This window comes from Lytechinus variegatus, chromosome 5, assembly GCF_018143015.1.
Source record: "Lytechinus variegatus isolate NC3 chromosome 5, Lvar_3.0, whole genome shotgun sequence".
NCBI classification, from domain to species: Eukaryota; Metazoa; Echinodermata; class Echinoidea; order Temnopleuroida; family Toxopneustidae; genus Lytechinus; species Lytechinus variegatus.
Genome location: NC_054744.1, coordinates 13034712 through 13052866, shown reverse-complemented (window position 1 = coordinate 13052866; position 18155 = coordinate 13034712). Strand labels below are relative to the sequence as shown.

At 35.7% G+C, this 18155-nt stretch overlaps 1 protein-coding gene across 2 annotated transcripts in view; it reads left to right on the top strand.

Annotated features, from left to right (window-relative positions):
* The window catches only part of LOC121415382 (tetratricopeptide repeat protein 37-like), a 54065-nt gene that overhangs the window by 13417 nt on the left and 22493 nt on the right, over positions 1-18155 (top strand). For both annotated transcript variants that reach the window (XM_041608577.1, XM_041608578.1), the window contains exons 9-24: positions 597-698; positions 1506-1651; positions 2274-2363; positions 3113-3213; positions 4330-4453; positions 6461-6540; positions 7168-7267; positions 11854-11978; positions 12512-12547; positions 12970-13054; positions 13537-13568; positions 14138-14238; positions 14691-14793; positions 15628-15720; positions 16531-16617; positions 17596-17719. In XM_041608577.1, coding sequence (XP_041464511.1) covers positions 597-698; positions 1506-1651; positions 2274-2363; positions 3113-3213; positions 4330-4453; positions 6461-6540; positions 7168-7267; positions 11854-11978; positions 12512-12547; positions 12970-13054; positions 13537-13568; positions 14138-14238; positions 14691-14793; positions 15628-15720; positions 16531-16617; positions 17596-17719 — 1529 coding nt within the window. The remainder of the gene's footprint in view (positions 1-596; positions 699-1505; positions 1652-2273; positions 2364-3112; positions 3214-4329; positions 4454-6460; positions 6541-7167; positions 7268-11853; positions 11979-12511; positions 12548-12969; positions 13055-13536; positions 13569-14137; positions 14239-14690; positions 14794-15627; positions 15721-16530; positions 16618-17595; positions 17720-18155) is intronic.

Genomic DNA, 18155 nt, shown 5'->3' with positions numbered 1-18155 from the left:
CATGTGGTTTATTTCTGTTATAGATATTTGGTATATACTGCGGGTAATGAAAATGAGTTCCAAGAGTATGTTATTTATTTTCTTTGCAAATATTCTGATGTTTATGAATAAGAATTGAAGCGGAGTTCATTATAACCTTTTGTTGAATAACAATTAAAATTGCTACATATATTTTGCAGGAGACATATTAAACATAAACCACAATGTCTTTACACAGAACAAAAAGCAAGAATTATTCAGAGGAAACCGAAATTCCAAGCATGTTCAGAAAGTTTTTTTCATCTTGCTAATTACACTATAAATATCCCGATAAAAGTTTATAAAAGAGTTTATGGACATGAAAAATAATATTTGTTTTAATATTGAATACAGTATGGATATCATAATTTTCTTCAAAATATTCCATGATTTTTTTTTCAAAATATGCCATGATATATAAAATCCAATTTGATGTACATAACCTCATGAAATTTTACCCCAGTGTACTGTATATCATACATTTAGAAACTTTCAATATTCAATAAATTTTTTTTTTTCTTTACAAATTTGATGTCAAGATGCTATGGTTTGCATTTTTTTTTTTTCTCTCATCATAGCATCACAAAAGCTACCCGGCTTTCCACTTAGTTGGCTATTCTTGGCTCGGTGCCAACTCAGTCTCCATGATTACCAAGCAGCCGAACATTCAGCTGAACAGGGTATGAATATTCATGTATATGTAAATAGATGTCAGTATAATGATACAATCTCAACAGGCTATGAATATTCATGTATATGTAAATAGATGACAGTATAATCATACAATCTCAACAGGCTATGAATATTCATGGATGTATTATTATAATTAATACATAAAAGAAATAATATAGGATTTTTATAGTACATGTATCCACCTTGCTAGGTGCTCAAGGCACTCCTATACATGTATTACCCTGGCTAAGCTAGTCTACCAATTCTGGTGCGCACAATTGAATAATACACTGTGCACTCAAATATGCTCTGTGTCTGGAATAATTTGTATTTATATGAAAACTAAAATGGGTGAAGTACATCTAGGGCCTCTGTCAAATACCTATATTCAGGACAAAAGCAATGGTGTATTGCATACATAAAAAAAAATCATCAATTATTTGAAGGCAAATATGTATTCCCAAGGAATGAATGCTCTATAATCACATCTTTAATACTCCATTTTTATAGAAAGTCCCTTCCCACACCCTTTCTACACTGATTGATTGATTCGCTTCTGGCTGAGGATCTCACACTTTCACAAAATTTTGCCCATTCTAGATTGTGCTCCCTAAACTGAAAGTGTTTTGGCACGCCTGCTGCTGCAGATAGAAAGAAAAATAAGCACATCAATTTTTACAGATTCTGTCGTAAACTTCTCATTAAAAAAGCACAATTTTTACAGATTCTGTAGTAAACTTCTCATTAAAAAAGCACAAGTAGAGAGGTAGTTATAAAATGTGTGTTATTGCATTCCCTCTATTGGCACTTCATAGGTAGAAGAGCTCTGAAGACCTTCAAGCATCCAGCACTCAGTGAGGCAGTAAGATTGCATGAAGCATTCAGAATTCTCCAGGGAAAAGCTTGCATCGACTCGGGCCTTATGGCACAGGGCCTAAGGGCTGTAGAAATATTTAAAAAGGTAAATTTTAACTATAGAAATAATTGATTATATTTTTATGTACATGAAATGTATGCATTGGAGTTCACATGTAATAAGTATGTCAACATATGTGTCTTATTTGTTCAAACTGAAAATTTTCAATTCTATCACAGAATATTTTCAAAAAATTGACAGCTTTAGGTATGCTTTTAAGCCTTTGTAGTGATAATTGTTTCAATATCTACCATTTGCATAATTACCCTCATTTGCTCTATCCTATCCACATAATTATTTGTCATGAATGAAGGTGTGAAATAAACCAAGAAGTGTATCTTGTGCTAAAATCAAATCTGGGTGTATTCAGGGAAGGGTGGGTGTTATTAACTATTTTCTTCCATGATGTAGCTATTTTTTATATAACTAGGTTCAAGGTTGTATGATTTACATCAGCAATCTTACACCATTTCTAGTATCAAAATATTTTTGTTCATCAGGAACCTCCTTGCTGGTTTCCTCCAGGGAATTCTCCATTGACCACCCCTATCCCAAGAATTTCAATCACTTAGGAAAACAATCCTCTTCCTGTATATTGTAGTGGTGCCACAAATTGTTGCTAAATCAGTCGAGTTTCCTCATGGCATGTTTGTTTGTCATTTAACAGCTGTTACCTGAGGCTATCGATAAGGACTCCATATACAAGCCGTTAACCTTGGCACATCTTCTTGTAGGGGACTTGGCGAGTGCACAGCAGGTTTGTTTCCATTTCATGATCTAGCTAACACACATGAATGAATTTTATACACTACAATGTTAATTTGTATTCCTGTTTATCCCGTCTTTCGTGGGAGTTTTGGCTTCCATGTAACATGGACCACGACTCTTCAGCACCATTGATGGTGCAATGCATAATGGCCTTTGATCACCTGACCAAAGACCTGTAGTCACCTGACATAAAGCCTGTGGTCATACCAATATGTAGCAAATTGTCAGAATTTTGAGGTGTTGTGCTACTATATTCACTCCTCTGTCTATCAATTATAGTATTTTAGGGCTTGCATAAAAATCTGCCTGAATCTAATGTCTATCTGCAATCCACAATACTGTTCCATAAAAATTGTTACATAGTAAAATCTTTGATAGTTGTAACTTCAGGGCCTGTTAGGTTAAAAAGTACTTTAGCTAATTTTTTAATGAAATCATTTTTTTACATGTAATATGTTTGACACATTGACATGCAAGAGCATCTCTATTCAAACAGTCACATCAGTACATCTTTTTCTGTTTACTGCAATCTAACCCAATTCTAATAAGTATGCTTATTTCATAAAAGTGGGTGTATTGATTAATCTGTATTTTTGATAGAGTATTGCTATTGTATTGGTCAGCTTTTGAGCTTAAAAAAATACTGAAGAAATAAAGTATTCTTTGTCAAGAAAATGGATACATTGTGTTGCTTTTATTAGAAGTTGTTATCAAGCATTTTGTTGTTGTACTTTCCAGAGCTTTGAGATGATATCTTCTGATCAAGACCAAAGTGATACTATAGCTTTAGGTGGCTGGTTGAAGTTTCATCAAGGGGAATTTTCTGATGCCCAGGAGAAGTAAGAAATACATAATTTTTATTTATGAAACCTCTAATCATGTGACCTATGAAATTGTTTTGAATTAGCAATATTTATATTCTGTTGTGCAGTTTTGTTGCTGTGAATTATTGTATTGCTGTAAGCACATCAGGGGACCGTTTCATGAAAGTTGGAAGCACTGACAAGTTGTCTTTCTCCGACAGTTACCATAGCAACAGTCAGAGCCAGTGCCTTTCAGCCAATCAAAACCAAGGATTTCACTGAAATTGTCAGCACTGACAATTTAGTCAGTGCTGACAACTTTCATGAAATACCCACCAAATATTCTTATTTTTTAATGTGAAAATAGTGGAAAGAACTAATTATAAAAAAAGGATGTATTAAAGGTCAAGTCCACCCAAGAAAAATGTTGATTTGAATAAATACAGAAAAATAAAACTAGCACAACACTGAAAATTTCATTAAAATTGGATGTAAAATAAGAAAGTTATGACATTTTAAAGTTTCGCTTATTTTTCACAAAATAGTGATATGCACAACTAGGCAAGTCAGTCGATGATGCCCATCACTCACTATTTCTTGTGTTTTTTATTGTTTGAATCATACAATATTTCATTTTTTACAAATTTGACAATAAGGACCAATTTGCCTGAACCATATAGTATTAAACAATGCTAATTCCACATGTTCGGGAGGAATTAATTGTTTTACTTGGCAATGAGGAGAAAATTAGAATATTCATATTTCATGCAATGAAATACAAAAGAAATAGTGAGTGGATGACGTCATCATTCTCCTCATTTGCATACAGACCAGGATGTGCATATAACTATTTTGTGAAATTAAGCGAAACTTTAAAATGTCATAACTTTCTTATTTTACATCTGATTTTGATGAAATTTTCAGTGTTATGTTTGTTGGATTTTTCTCTTTTTATTCAAATAAACTTTTTGTTGGAGTGGACTTGTCCATTATTTGCAAAGAAATCAAATGAGTTTTAGCTTAATATAAGTTAGTTAAATGGTGAAAACACTCCCCTGGCGTATCTCTATATTGACTATGGAACCATGCAAGGTCAATTTTTGCATTCTTTTATTTTATCATATTCTGTTATTTTTCAATCCTGTTTTATAGATTACAGGTGGCTCTAGCTCGGGAAGAGAAGGCAGTCTACCATTACTGGCTTGGCAGAGTGTACTGGGCTTTGGGAGGTCAAGCACAGCTAGATAAATCTAAATGCAATTCATCCCTACTCAAGGTAATACATGATGATTATTGATTTGATTTTATTTTTTGTGTGTGCAATAAAGGAATCTAAGGCCCGTATTCTGAAGTCAGGTTTAACTTAGACCATGGTCTAACTCTGTGCTAAAATTATGGGAAGCCAAAAGTGTCAGAAATTTTATTCAGTTGTATTATTCTTATGTTTACTGTGCTCTTTCCTGATTCATCCATGGTGAAGACAATCATCTTTTTATACTTCCTAGCCAATTATGAATGATTTGAGAGCCAAATGAGCTGAAATATGCTGCATGTATTTATACTGTTAGTGATTTATGAAACAATTGGCTATCCATACTTAAACCTGAGTTAAGTTAAACCTGCCTTCAGAATACGGGCTTAAGACATCTATGTTTATGGCTAATCCACAGTGTAGGAGCCTTAAAAATTCATTGAATATCTCCTGTAATGCAGCATCAATTCCAAATTGATATAATAACACCCTGCGATCAGGTATTAATCCTCTTGAACAGGTCCCTCAAAGACGTTTTTGTCTCACCTGCGAAGCAAAGTGAGACTATAGGCGCCGCTTTTCCGATGGCGGCGGCATCAACATCAAATCTTAACCTGAAGTTAAGGTTTTGAAATGACATCATAACTTAGAAAGTATATGGACCTAGTTCATGAAACTTGGCCATAAGGTTAATCAAGTATTACTGAAGATCCTAGTAGAGTTTCATGTCACATGACCAAGGTCAAAGGTCATTTAGGGTCAATGAACTTAGACCATGTTGGAGGAATCAACGTCGAAATCTTAACCTGTGGTTAAGTTTTTGAAATGTCATCATAACTTAGAAAATATATGGACCTAGTTCATGAAACTTGGACATAAGGTTAATCAAGTATCACTGAACATCCTGCATGAGTTTCACGTCACATGAACAAGGTCAAAGGTCATTTAGGGTCAATGAACTTTGGCCGAATTGGGGATATCTGTTGAATTCCCATCATAACTTTGAAAGTTTATGGATCTGATTCATGAAACTTGGACATAATAGTAATCAAGCATCACTGAAAATTTTGTGCAAGTTTCAGGTCTCATGATTAAGGTCAAAGGTCATTTAGGGTCAATGAACTTTGGCCGAATCGGGGGTATCTGTTGAATTACCATCATAACTTTGAAAGTTTATTGGTCTAGTTCATTAAACTTGGACATTAGAGTAATCAAGTATCACTGAACATCCTGTGCACGTTTCAGGTCACATGACCAAGGTCAAAGGTCAATGAACTTTGGCCGAATTGGGTGTATCTGTTGAATTACCATCATAACTTTGAAAGTGTATGGATCTGATTCATGAAACTTGTACATAAGAGTAATCAAGTATCACTGAACATCCTGTTTGAGTTTCAGGTCACATGATCAAGGTCAAAGGTCATGTAAGGTCAATGAACTTTGGCCATGTTGGGGTTTTTTGTTGAATAACCATCATATCTCTGTAAGTTTATTGGTCTAGTTCATAAAAAGTGGACATAAGAGTAACCATGTATCACTGAACATCTTGTGCGAGTTAGAGTAGTATTCAAAGTCAGCACTGCTGCTACATTGAACCGCGTGATGCAGGTGAGATGGCCAGAGGCATTCCACTTGTTTTTTTTTTTTTGTTGTTGCATATTTACATGTGTTCATCCTTTCATGGCATTCAAGTAGACCACCCCAAACCAATCAATCTTACTATTTTACCAGTTACTTTTTTAATTCTTAACTTTATTTACTTCAGAACAATACATGTATATGAATAGATGATATACAGGTAACTCGTCCTGTGGTCTTTCTGGATCACAGAAATCTGTTTCTCTTAGCAGAAAATCGACTTATAAGAGGTATATAATGTGCTTCGCTTAATCTGGACTGTAATGGGCAAATATTAGATTCATAGAAGGACAACTTTATAGAGCATGTTACCTGTGTATGTCTTTGGGTATGTTCAATACACCAATGGTTGTGACGGCCATAATAAGTGCATTTTTTTTGTTATTTTCTTAGGCTGCCAAACTTGACCCCAACTACTCAGATTCCTTCCTTTACATTGGACATTACTACATGCAGATAGGCAAAGATACAGTGTAAGCATATTTTCTTTCTTTTGCCTTTCATGTTTCCCTCCAGTTCTTTCAATTTTTTTCTGATGTATGTTTTGTTAAAGATTATTTCTGGTAAGATACTTTCATTGTCTATTCAAAACGATTTTTAGCCCAAATTCACAAAGATGGTTTTGAAAACCCATGGTTTATGCAAATTTCCTATATAAATTACTCTTAATTTACCGCATATCGGGCGCTTGAATAAAAAAATGTCCAATGCTGATGCGTGCTTTTGTCACAGTGCGCCAAATTGACGCCTGTTGCTATGGTTAGGTACGCTATTTTATTCAGGAGTCCACTGTTTGAAGAGTGGACTCGTTATTCAAAACAGTAGACTGATGAATAAATTGCATGGGTTACCATGGCAACAGGTGTTTATTTGGCACACTCAGATAAAAGCTCGCGCATCAGCATTGGACATTTCTTAATATACGCGATAAAATAAGCGTAATTTATACAGGAAATCTGCATGAACCACGGACTCAACCATGGATTTTCAAAACCACCTTTGTGAATTTGGGCCTTTTCTGTCCAAATGAATAATGATAATGGCGATGATAGTAAATCAGCATGAATACACTTCTCATGTTTATGTTTGTATATTTTCAGGAGAGCGAAACGTTGTTACAAAAAAGCCTATGATTTGAATCCCGCTAATGAAGCTGCAGCTAAATCCCTGGGTGATGTGTGTGACTTACTTGATGAAAAGGTAATACTTGCTTCTTAGTAGGGTTGGAGCTAAGGCCAATATCAAGGCCATATTTTATTGGTCTTGGTCTGTTTGTTGTACACAAAGTCTATTTGAGTGACTTCTATCCAGCGGCTTCATGCCTGAGAACTTTTGGCCTCAAGTCCACCCCTGGTGCTTACTCCTTTGTCTCATATAGTGTTATTACTGTTTTCATGATTATGTGTGATGCTTTATCAGATGAAGGAATTAAGAAATTTGATCAAAGAATTTGATAAGACAATCTGTTCTGATGTTGTAGCGGCACAGCATTGCAAGACGGCCGGTGGCCGCCCACTGTCTTGCGCTGCTCACGTACAAAAAAAGACGGGAGTCAAAGAATTACAAGTTCGATGAAGTTAAATTGTATATCAGGTTTTATTCTAAATCAGAGTCAAATTACATGCTGGATAATAATATACGTCGCATCTCTGGGCTGGACGACCGACAACAGTACGAAAATTAAGCCGACATGGCCTACGGCAGCAAAACAAATCGGGAACGAAAATTCTTATTGTCGACTAAACACTCCCTTTTATCCCCTTTTGGGTCAAACACCACATGGCGAGAAAAGCCTTTCCCCAAATCGACCCTATCACGTTTGGTGTAATGCGCGAAATTAATCCCCTTTAATGTTAGTGTATAAAATGGAACTAATTATTGTGTGTACTCTGATTCCAAATTCAAGCTCTACGGCTTTCCATTATTCTTCCAACATATGTGACTCTCTTTACCACTCCCCCAACTGCTCTGTCGGTCAACTAATCCTCTTTTGCGACTCTCCCACTTCAGCCACTCCCACTACAGCTTACTCGTTCTACAACTCCTCACAGCTCACTTCCACCAAGGAATTACCAGCACTCCTTGCTTCCACACCTGTTCACATTCTCTCTCTCTCTCTCTAATCACTGAAGAATGCAAGCAAGCCGAAGAACATGAATAAGAAGCAAAGTAGTAAAATAACTGAAGTTCCAATGGACTTCCATGAGTCCTGAACGCCTAGCAACCCAGTCAGTTTGCCCTCTTTCACTTCCACATTCCAATTGCTAGTTTGGCCCAGCAAAACTAGCAAATAAAATCAACACCTTTAAGGAATGTAAACAATGGAAGAAGGCGAACAAACTTCTTTACCCAAACAAACAAATCTCTATTTTCCATCCTGCTATAATGTTTTGAATGTTTTCAATAAAAAAGTTTCTCTTATTTCAAACATATGTGTACATGCATCAATATTCTTCACCCTACTCACATTGTTATGGGTTATTTTCTTAAACAGTGTTTTACTCTGGTTTAAGAAGTTGACATGAAGCATTAATCTCTAATCAGGAACACTCTAGACTATTTCCTTTGTGGATTGGTATATTGTATTGTACAAGATCTTGCTTGATGACAACATTTGTATCTTACTTCGATTTTGTATGATTATTATTATAAAGAGAGTACATGTATGTGCTTATAGTTCGTTGTCAAGGCTGCACTTAAACTCTACATTTATATTGGATACCAAAACAATGAAATCTCTTTTTCGAACATCCTACTTATTTCTGTTCAAAATGTAGGCCTTTTTAATGCCATATTTTATATCAGTCTTGTAGTCAAGGCTCAAACCTCCAAGGCCAAGGCCAAGGCTTTAATACCCAAGGCCAAGGCTTCAATAACCTAGGCTGAGGCCAAGGCATGGAAACTCAAGGCCAAGGCCAAGGCCTGAAAACCTCAAGGCCAAGGCCAAGGCATTTCAATTGTACAATATATGGAAAAAATTAGACAACAATGCTTAGGCGGCATACATGACACACAGGACCAAATGTATGAAAGGTGTGAGCGAGAAAAATTTTTGACCCTTGTACATTTAAAACAAAAATAATTTCATGATGTAGATTTAGAGACATAAAAACATTTAATTATTGTTCTAGGCGATTCACATTGCAATAATTATTGTTACCAAGGTGATCTGATCCTCGCATGCCCATTCTCAACATATGTCTTTCTCCTCTACCTGGTACAGGGGAGGCAGAATGTTTGGTTTTTTTGGGGGGGGGAGGTCAAAGCCAAAAATGCACTTACAAAGTCAAAATGAGAATTTTGGTGCAGTTCAGCAAAGCTTTTTTAAGTGATTTCTAATTGATAAGACAGATATTTTGATTTAGGCTTTAATTTCCCGCTATAGAAAGCATAGCGAGCAAGTGGTTTTGAAAAAAAAATCAATTTTGAAGTTGTAAAACTCGATTTTGGGTCAATTATGGTGCTAATCACTGTTAAAAGGGCATCCTTGCGAGATGTTGTAATAAGATGTAATAAGAAATGAAATTTAAATATTTCGAGCTGTTTTTGTAATCATGAAAAAGGTGTGCATCTTACTAAACAAATTAACGCGAGCACAAAACACGAGCTGAAATTTTTACTGACCACAAAAGGAAGCTGTTCTGGACTGCATTTGGTGACTCATAAATAGGATACATAACTCACTAATCAAATAATGCGAGCGCAAAGCGCGAGCTCAAAAATTTGTAATATTCCGACCTAAAAACTAGACATTCTAGGCATTTTTTGTGTGTAAATTGAATGCGAACCTTACTTAACAATAATTTATGCAAGCACAATCCAAAAATTTGTTGATTTTGAAACCTAAAATTTTGCTCTGTATGCCATGCTTGATCCCTCAAAAACTTTTTGGCTCATCATGCCATTGATGCCATAGCCCATTTGGAAATGACGAAATTGAAGTGTGTGTTCAAGTTTACCAAATCTTTTCGGAATATCATTAAGACTTAAAACATTCTTGTTGGTCAAAGAAAATAATACAAGGAAAACCTAATGGAATAGAAATCAACCTTGTTATCATTCTTTAGAGTAAGCTATTTTTAAAGTATGAAAATTGTTCTCAAAATTGCAGTCAGATCTGTCAGAATTATTCCTGTCATAAAATCACTATAATCAGTGGCGTACCGTGGGTCACGGCATTGGGGGACACCAGCAAAAACTTGGAACTGCCTAGTGAGCTCGCGAAGCGCGCCCAGTTGCCAGGTATACTGACCTAATAGAGATATTTTTATAAGGACAGTGCCAATAAACGGACATGTATCTCACTAGTCAATTAATGCGAGCGCGAAGCGCGAGCTTAAAATTTTTGATATTCAAACCTAAAAAGGGACATTACAATCAATCTTTTGTAATCATGATACGTACCTGTCTCGCTAAATAATGCGAGCGCGAAGCGCGAACTGAAATTTTTGTAAATATTGACCCCAAACAGGAAGATTTTAAGGATTATATTTTAGGAATCTTTTATCTATTAAGATTATACACATCTCACCATAGTCATTTAATGGGAGTGCCAATAAACGCTTGCTGATTTTGTTAGAATTACATCTAAACATGCACATAAAGCACTTGTAATCATGATTAACATACCCATCTCACTAATCAAATCTTGCGAGCGCAAGCTGAAAATTTAGGAAATTCGGACCTGAAGAGGGGCATTTTAAGGCTTGTTTGTAGGAATTCAAGAAGACCTTACATAGTTCACTAACCAAATGATGCGAGCGCGAAGCGCGAGCTGAAAATTTTTGATATTTAGATCAGAAAACAGAAAAAGGGACATTTTAAGGACTCATTCTAGGAATTGATGGAGAGCAGACATCTTTCACCAATCCACTACTGCGAATGTAAGCACGGACAGGAAATGTTTTATATTAAGACCTTAAAATGGGACAATCACTTAAAGTATTCATGAAAAAGAAGCATACTATTGTACATGTAAAATAATAACTTGAAGTGCGAGGAAATATATTTGGTAGTTTGGTGTATATTGACTTGAAAACGGGAGGTTTTAGTATAACAGGATTATATATCTCGGTAAAAAGACAATGGGAGAACCAGGAACAATGAAGACATATATGCCCTGAGCCAATTATGTTTCATTTATATGAAAAAAAATGTTTCTTATGTAATGTAACATAACATAATTATAACATTATAATGAACATTAATGTCTTCTTTCCCACTACGTTTCTCTTCCTTTCTCCCTCTTTTCCTCCTTTTTTTTAGTCAGCTGATTGGGGGGGGGCACGTGCCCCCCCCTGTAGTTACGCCACTGACTATAATCCTAATCATAATTATCATTATTATTGATATTGTCATTATCCTTATTAGTCATGATTACATCATATTACCAATAAATAATATTAATTTTCATCACTTCTCTTTGTTACATAATTATGTGATGATAATTGTAATTGATGGCACTGCTAAGTACACTTATACATGTACTGCTTCTGCTGCTGCTGACTGGTAGTATTTAGTGTCATTAGATATACAGAACAATTGAAACATTTATAATTACTTTTATAAAACAAATGAAAGTACAAAATACAAAATGCCTTGAAAAAGCCTTGAAAATGCCTTGAAAATGCCTTGAAATTTCAAGGCTCAAAATCCTCAAGGCCAAGGCCCTCTCAAGGCCAAGGCTTTGAAAAAATAGGCCTTAAGGCGCCTTAAGGCCAAGGCCGAGCATCAAGGCACTACAACACTGTTTTATATTGCTCGTTTTGAAAATTAAAATTTGATAGGATGAAGCTATTTCTGTCTACACAAAAGTGACCAGTCGGGCTGCTCTGGGTGAGGCAAAGTGGGCGTGGCTAAGATTAGGTCTTGTTCAACTCAAAGCAGGCAATGCGACAGAAGCTGTAGAAAGGTAAGTAACTGTTGTTTTGGTCATAATCCATTGTGACTACTGCCCTTCAGTTACAATCCATAATCAATAATAAATTGAATATTGCATTCTCTAAATTTCAGATGCTTAAAAATTGAATCATTTGCTTGTATTGACAATGTGGTGGACTTATTTTACCTCGTTGATCACAAGGATAATGTGTTAAGAAGATTGTGATGAACTCATCATTTCATCTTATAATTATACCAGAAATGAAGAGTTTGCTAAATGTTTATGACCCAGTTTTACATTTAGCCACATACATGGAGATAGGTGTCACTAACAAACTTACTGTGGCCCCTTTTGCTTTTAGCAGTAATTTTTTGTGTTTTTTTTTTTCATTTCTGTAGAAAGATAGGACATCATTTAGTGTATAACGTGACCATGCATTTATTTTCAATAATTGAAAATCTATCATTGATTTGCAAAGTATATTTACTCAGAGTGCTACTCCTGTTATTAATGCTCTATTGTTTCATTCTAGTCTCTTTTATTTTATAATTTCTTCTTTTCAGCTTTCAAGCAGTTCTGAGAGCTGATCCTGATGACATGTAAGTAAAACCTGAGGAAATAAAGTGATTCGAAATTATGCAGTACTTTTGAACATAAAAACCAGAATAACCAACAATGTTGATTTGTAAATTATAAGTTGTAATGCTGTCCCTGTTTCCCTATTGTGACACATATTTTGATAACAGATTTATTTGATCCTCTTGATTGATTTCAAGTCAAACATTGGTTGGTTACACAGTAATGTTTTTCTACTGGTCTCTCAGGATGGCAATCTTGAAGATGTAATTGATTTTTGTGCTTGATTTAAATTACAAGAACAAGTGCGCAGAGAAATGGGTGAATATATACATTTGCTGGACTGCACATTGTATTATTCAACAAAACTTGGAAATTGTACACCACATTATAAATGACTATGATATTATTACCATGATAATTTGTTTACATTGATATTCTGCAGACACTGTCAGGAATGCCTTGCTGAAGCTTATTTGAGCCGAGGCAGCCACACTGCTGCATTAAAAACATTCTCTCGCATTGTAGAGGTAAGTCAACCATTCTAAATAGACCAGCTGGATCCTGGGATTTCCCTTGATAAGCCTCTTTTGCTTTTAGTAATCCCTCCATTTTGTTTCTCTAGGCATTATTGAACTTAGGACGTTTTTTCTACCATGCTTTTTGCCATATTTGTAGTTATTCTTTTTTTTGCGTTGATGAATTGGAATAGGCAAGTTATTGGAATTGAAAGAAAATTGTACTTTGCCTCCTGTCATAAATGATGCTATGCAATTGCCATAGCCAAGTAGTTATTGTACTTGTTTATATAGGAGAGTACTTTGGGTTCAATCCTTGCTCAGGCACCTATAACCATGAGTAAACATTTTTAATCTTGTATCCGACATTAAATAAAGATTCATTGAGGTATCGAGTGGTTGAATAAAATTATTAATAATTCAGTGTATGATGTCACCATGCCCTAATGCCCCCTCATTTGTATCATTTTTTTTTTCAATTTTTTTTCATGTAGGTGGAACCAAATTCAACATATGCTTTATTCAAGTAAGTTATTATTCCTTGTGAAAATGCAAGTTCTTTATGCATGTAAAGGTTGCAATCAGTTGTAATATGTTATGTGTTCCGTGAAATTAGATGACCGCCCGATGCTCATCAGTGAACTGCTCTCTGATGTTCGCATCTATCCACACTAGTATTTGTACAGCTTCCGCTGATAACTCTTTGACGTCTGTAAATCGCCCGCTTTCCACACCGCCGGCAGCTGACGGGATATCCGCGACGTCCGCATGCCGCCCAGCGATCGTACCGTCCGTGGCTTCTGATTGGTCAGTTGCTCCGACCAATTGTAGCGTGGCAATTCCGGCACCGACGGCACGCAGCTTACGGTATAAAATGCGCACGCAGCGATTGTCCGCTTAATTGCCTGACGAAGACTAGCAGGTGCAGTTGAAACGTCGCAATTTCAGTTTGCCGCATCGTGAGACAACAGATTATTTCCTTTACCGATTATAAACATTCCTATAAATGAGTGTTGATTATAGTTAGGTATACGGATGGTTCAAATGCTGCAAATAAAGTAATGCTTTTTTTCCCTTTGATTATTAACTATCTAGGATTGGTCACATCAAGCAGACTGTTGGTCTTTACTCTGAGGCAGTGTCGGACTATCAGGCCGTCCTCAGCAAAACACCTGACTATGTCCCAGCGCTGAGTGGTAGGTTAAACAGACAACATACTGTATCATTCTCTATGTCTGAGAATCAAGGAAAAAATTTGCCATCATATATTCTCATTGAATTAACATGTTTCAAAGAGGATACTTCAATAATGTGGGAAAAGTTGGAATCAAAACGGGAAAGTATGATTATATGACATTGGAGAAGTAAATCCTCACTTGAAAGAAAAATACACAGACTCTTTATGTTATTATATTTTTTAGATTTCTCAACATAAATAGTATATTTACATTTCAACCTGTTATTTGTTGTAGAATAAAGATGCTAAATTTAACTTGAGCTAAGCATAAGGGATTTACCTTCCCTATATTTGTAAAGTATAGTAACACAAATAAGCTCCTGTACCCTGTCATAAAATATATATATAAAGATAATAAGCTAGAATTTAAGAAAATAATGTACATTGGTGTATATTGCATTTTATTCTTAGGCCAAGGTGAGGCATACATCTTAATGGCCAAGGCTGCTCTTCATGAGTTCTTCAATGCCAGATGTGTTTCTTACATCCAGGATGCGATCACAGTCTTGACAAGGTATACACTTCAGCATGCTGTTTGAGAAGAATATGATGATGAGGAAGGGTAGGATGTTGATGACGATGATGTGATGGTCATAGCAACTGCTGGTGATGGTGATGATCATGATTATGATGATGATTATGTTGATGACCATCATGATCATGATAATGATGAAGAAGATGATGATGGGTATTTGTGATAGTGGGTTGGTGATGATGGTGATGGTGGTGATGATGATGATGATGATGATGGTGGTGGTGATGTTGATATGATGATGATGATGATGATGGTGATGGTGATGTTGATATGATGATGTTGATGATGATGATGATGATGATTATGATGATGATGATGATGATGGTGATGGTGATGGTGATGATGATGATGATGATGATGATGATGATTATGATGATGATGATGGTGATGATGATGGTGATGTTGAGATGATGGTGATGATAGTGGTGATGATAGTGATGATGATGATGATGATAATGGTGATGATGATGATGTTGATGGTGATGATGATGGTGATGATGATGATGATGATGAAGAATATTATAAATAGCACATGAGTAAATTTCTTAATTCAGCAATAATTTCCCATGAACATTATGTGAATGTCCTATTATCCCCTTAACAGCTCACTCGGTTCTGGACAGAACCTATGCATCTATTCGATATCCCACACAGTTGTTTCTGTTTTAACAGCTATTTTTCATCCCAAACCGTAATCATTGACTATTCCATACTTTCTATATACTACCTCAAGAAAAATATTCCTCATCCCAAACTGAACCTGTTACATTCTTGATTCGCCCATGAATTTGTTTTCGTGTTTCCTTCCAAAAGAGCTGTACTACTTCGTTCTGATATCTGTGGCTTGTGGAAACTGTTGGGAGACGCATGCACTGTGCTAGCTCCACTACACAACAATCTCATCAGGTTAGGTGACATACCGACCCTTATTCTGAAAGTCAGGTGTGACTTACACCATGGTCTAAAGTGGTGGTTTAACTATGGGTCACCAGTTGCGACATCAATTTCTCTAATTACATTATCACATTTGGCATTGAAATCACAAAAAAATGTTAAAAAAAAAACTATAATTACAATAGTTTTCTTTACCATTAAAATATGGAGACAGATCTAGGTATATACAAGAAGTAAACAGACTTTCTACATTTCTACCTTCCCGTAATTTTACCCCAGGCTTAGTCCAGAGTTATATAAGTTCAACCTGACTTCAGAATATAGGCCATCATATCATCAATTTAAGCTTTCAAATATGTTCCATTCAGGAAAGCATGGATTTCAATAAAGTATTATTCATTTAGTTTTGTGGTGGTCAAATTATTTGACTGCTTAGAAAGCACAAATATTTTAATAAGCAACTAGAGGACATAAAATGATAAGGTCCTCTTTGAGGGACTTGGTAATGAGAATAAATGCCTTACTGTAGGTCACTAGAGAATCTACCAAGGTCGACGTATTGTGAGACCATCACTCTACCAACATGACTATTGTGCATCTTAAATCAAAGATTTCACTAACAAGCATAGATATCACTTATCAACTACGTTACATCTGTTTATATCAAGATTTTCCTGTTTTAATAGAAATTTTCTTTTAGCATAAAGATGCATGTTTTAAGGAAGTTCTGTGTATGATACTATTAAAGACACTTTGTTCCTAAGGCATCATTTCTTCTTTTCATAAGGCATCATCACTCTTTGTCATTTTTTATTTCTTCAGGATTTCAGTGAATGGTGCTTTTACCTGTGGAGACGAGAAGAAAATTGAAACTTTAGACAAAGGAGAACTGCTTGCCCTGGGTGGGAGGTTAGTCATCTCGCATAATGTTAGAATATCAATAATGCATGTTATACATGTACAACTCTCAAGAATGTTCTGTAATCTGATTGGTCCAAATCGGATCACATGATATTCAGCAAATTGCACTATTGCATAAAAAATGCACTATCCTGCACTCTGACATCATACCAAAAGTACTATCCTGCACTCTGACATCAGAGTGCATCATAGCACAAGGTCTGGAATGATCTAGAATTATCTAAAATTTAAAACAAATAATAGCATTCGGGGCAACTCAGTAACATGGGAGAGGAGGGGGGTTGTATAAAACAAACAATGCACGCATTCTTGTGCATAGAGGACCTAAATAATGAACTCTGTGCTCAACTTGGCAAATGGATATACCACACTCGGTCCTGCGGTATATCCATTGGCTCGTCTCGCACATCGTTCATTATTGGCCCTGCATGCACGCGCTTACGTGCATTATTTGTATAATGTTCAATTTTACCTCTGCCATTGGTTGCTATGTAATAGTGATAACATTATATCATGTGTTTTCTGTTCTGAGAATGTGTTTTTTTGTTTCGGGAGGGGGGGTGGGGGGTGCGCAAGCGGCATAAAACAAACCTGAATCCCTGCATATTTGGCTTTTTATTCATATAACAAAATATTCAAGCACTAACAATCAATATGAATATTTTCCTGGATATTGCTTGTAAATTTAGTACAGTCATCTAGTTATACACTCTGTGTGTAGTCTCAAAACATTTGTGCCTTTATATTATTCTCAACTGCCATTATCCCATTGACCACTGAGTTCCTATAGGCTTTTATGTGGAATCTCATTCCAGTAAACAATGGGATATCTGTCGTAAGCGGGAAGGTCGTGCCTTTCATGTTATGATGTCTGCCAGTTGTATATATATATATATATATATATATATATATATATATGATCTATATTTCAAAGATTATTTACCTGTTATTTTACCTATCAAATAGGTGTTATGGTCGAGCTGTAGAGAGGCAGAAGGGGTGTGCTAGCTTGTGGCATGATCTAGGCATCAACTTCTATCATCAGTATCAGTACACTCAGGATGTGAAAATGGCAAATAAAGCATTGCAGGTTTGTTTTGATCATCAAATTCTCACATTTTCCCCAAATTTTGAGCAAAAGTCTATATTTTATATGATCACATAAATGTAATAATAATGATAATAATAATCAGTTCTTGTATAGCGCATAACACATATGAATAACGTCTCTATGCGCTTTCAAAGGACTTGGATATTATTACCCCGGCTGTAGCTCAAGCAGCTTTCACGCGCCCGGCATTTCAAGTAATAAATTCCTGCCAGGTAACCATTCACTTCTCCTGAGTTGAGTGCAGCACAGTATGGATTAATTTCTTGCTGAAGGAAACTACACCATGGCTGGAATTTGAACCCACGACCCTCTGTTGTTAAAGGTATTAACTCAAAGGTTTATACCAGGCTTCTCAACTAAAGGTTTATGGCCTACACAACATTTAGGGATTAAAGAATTAAAAGAGAACCATATG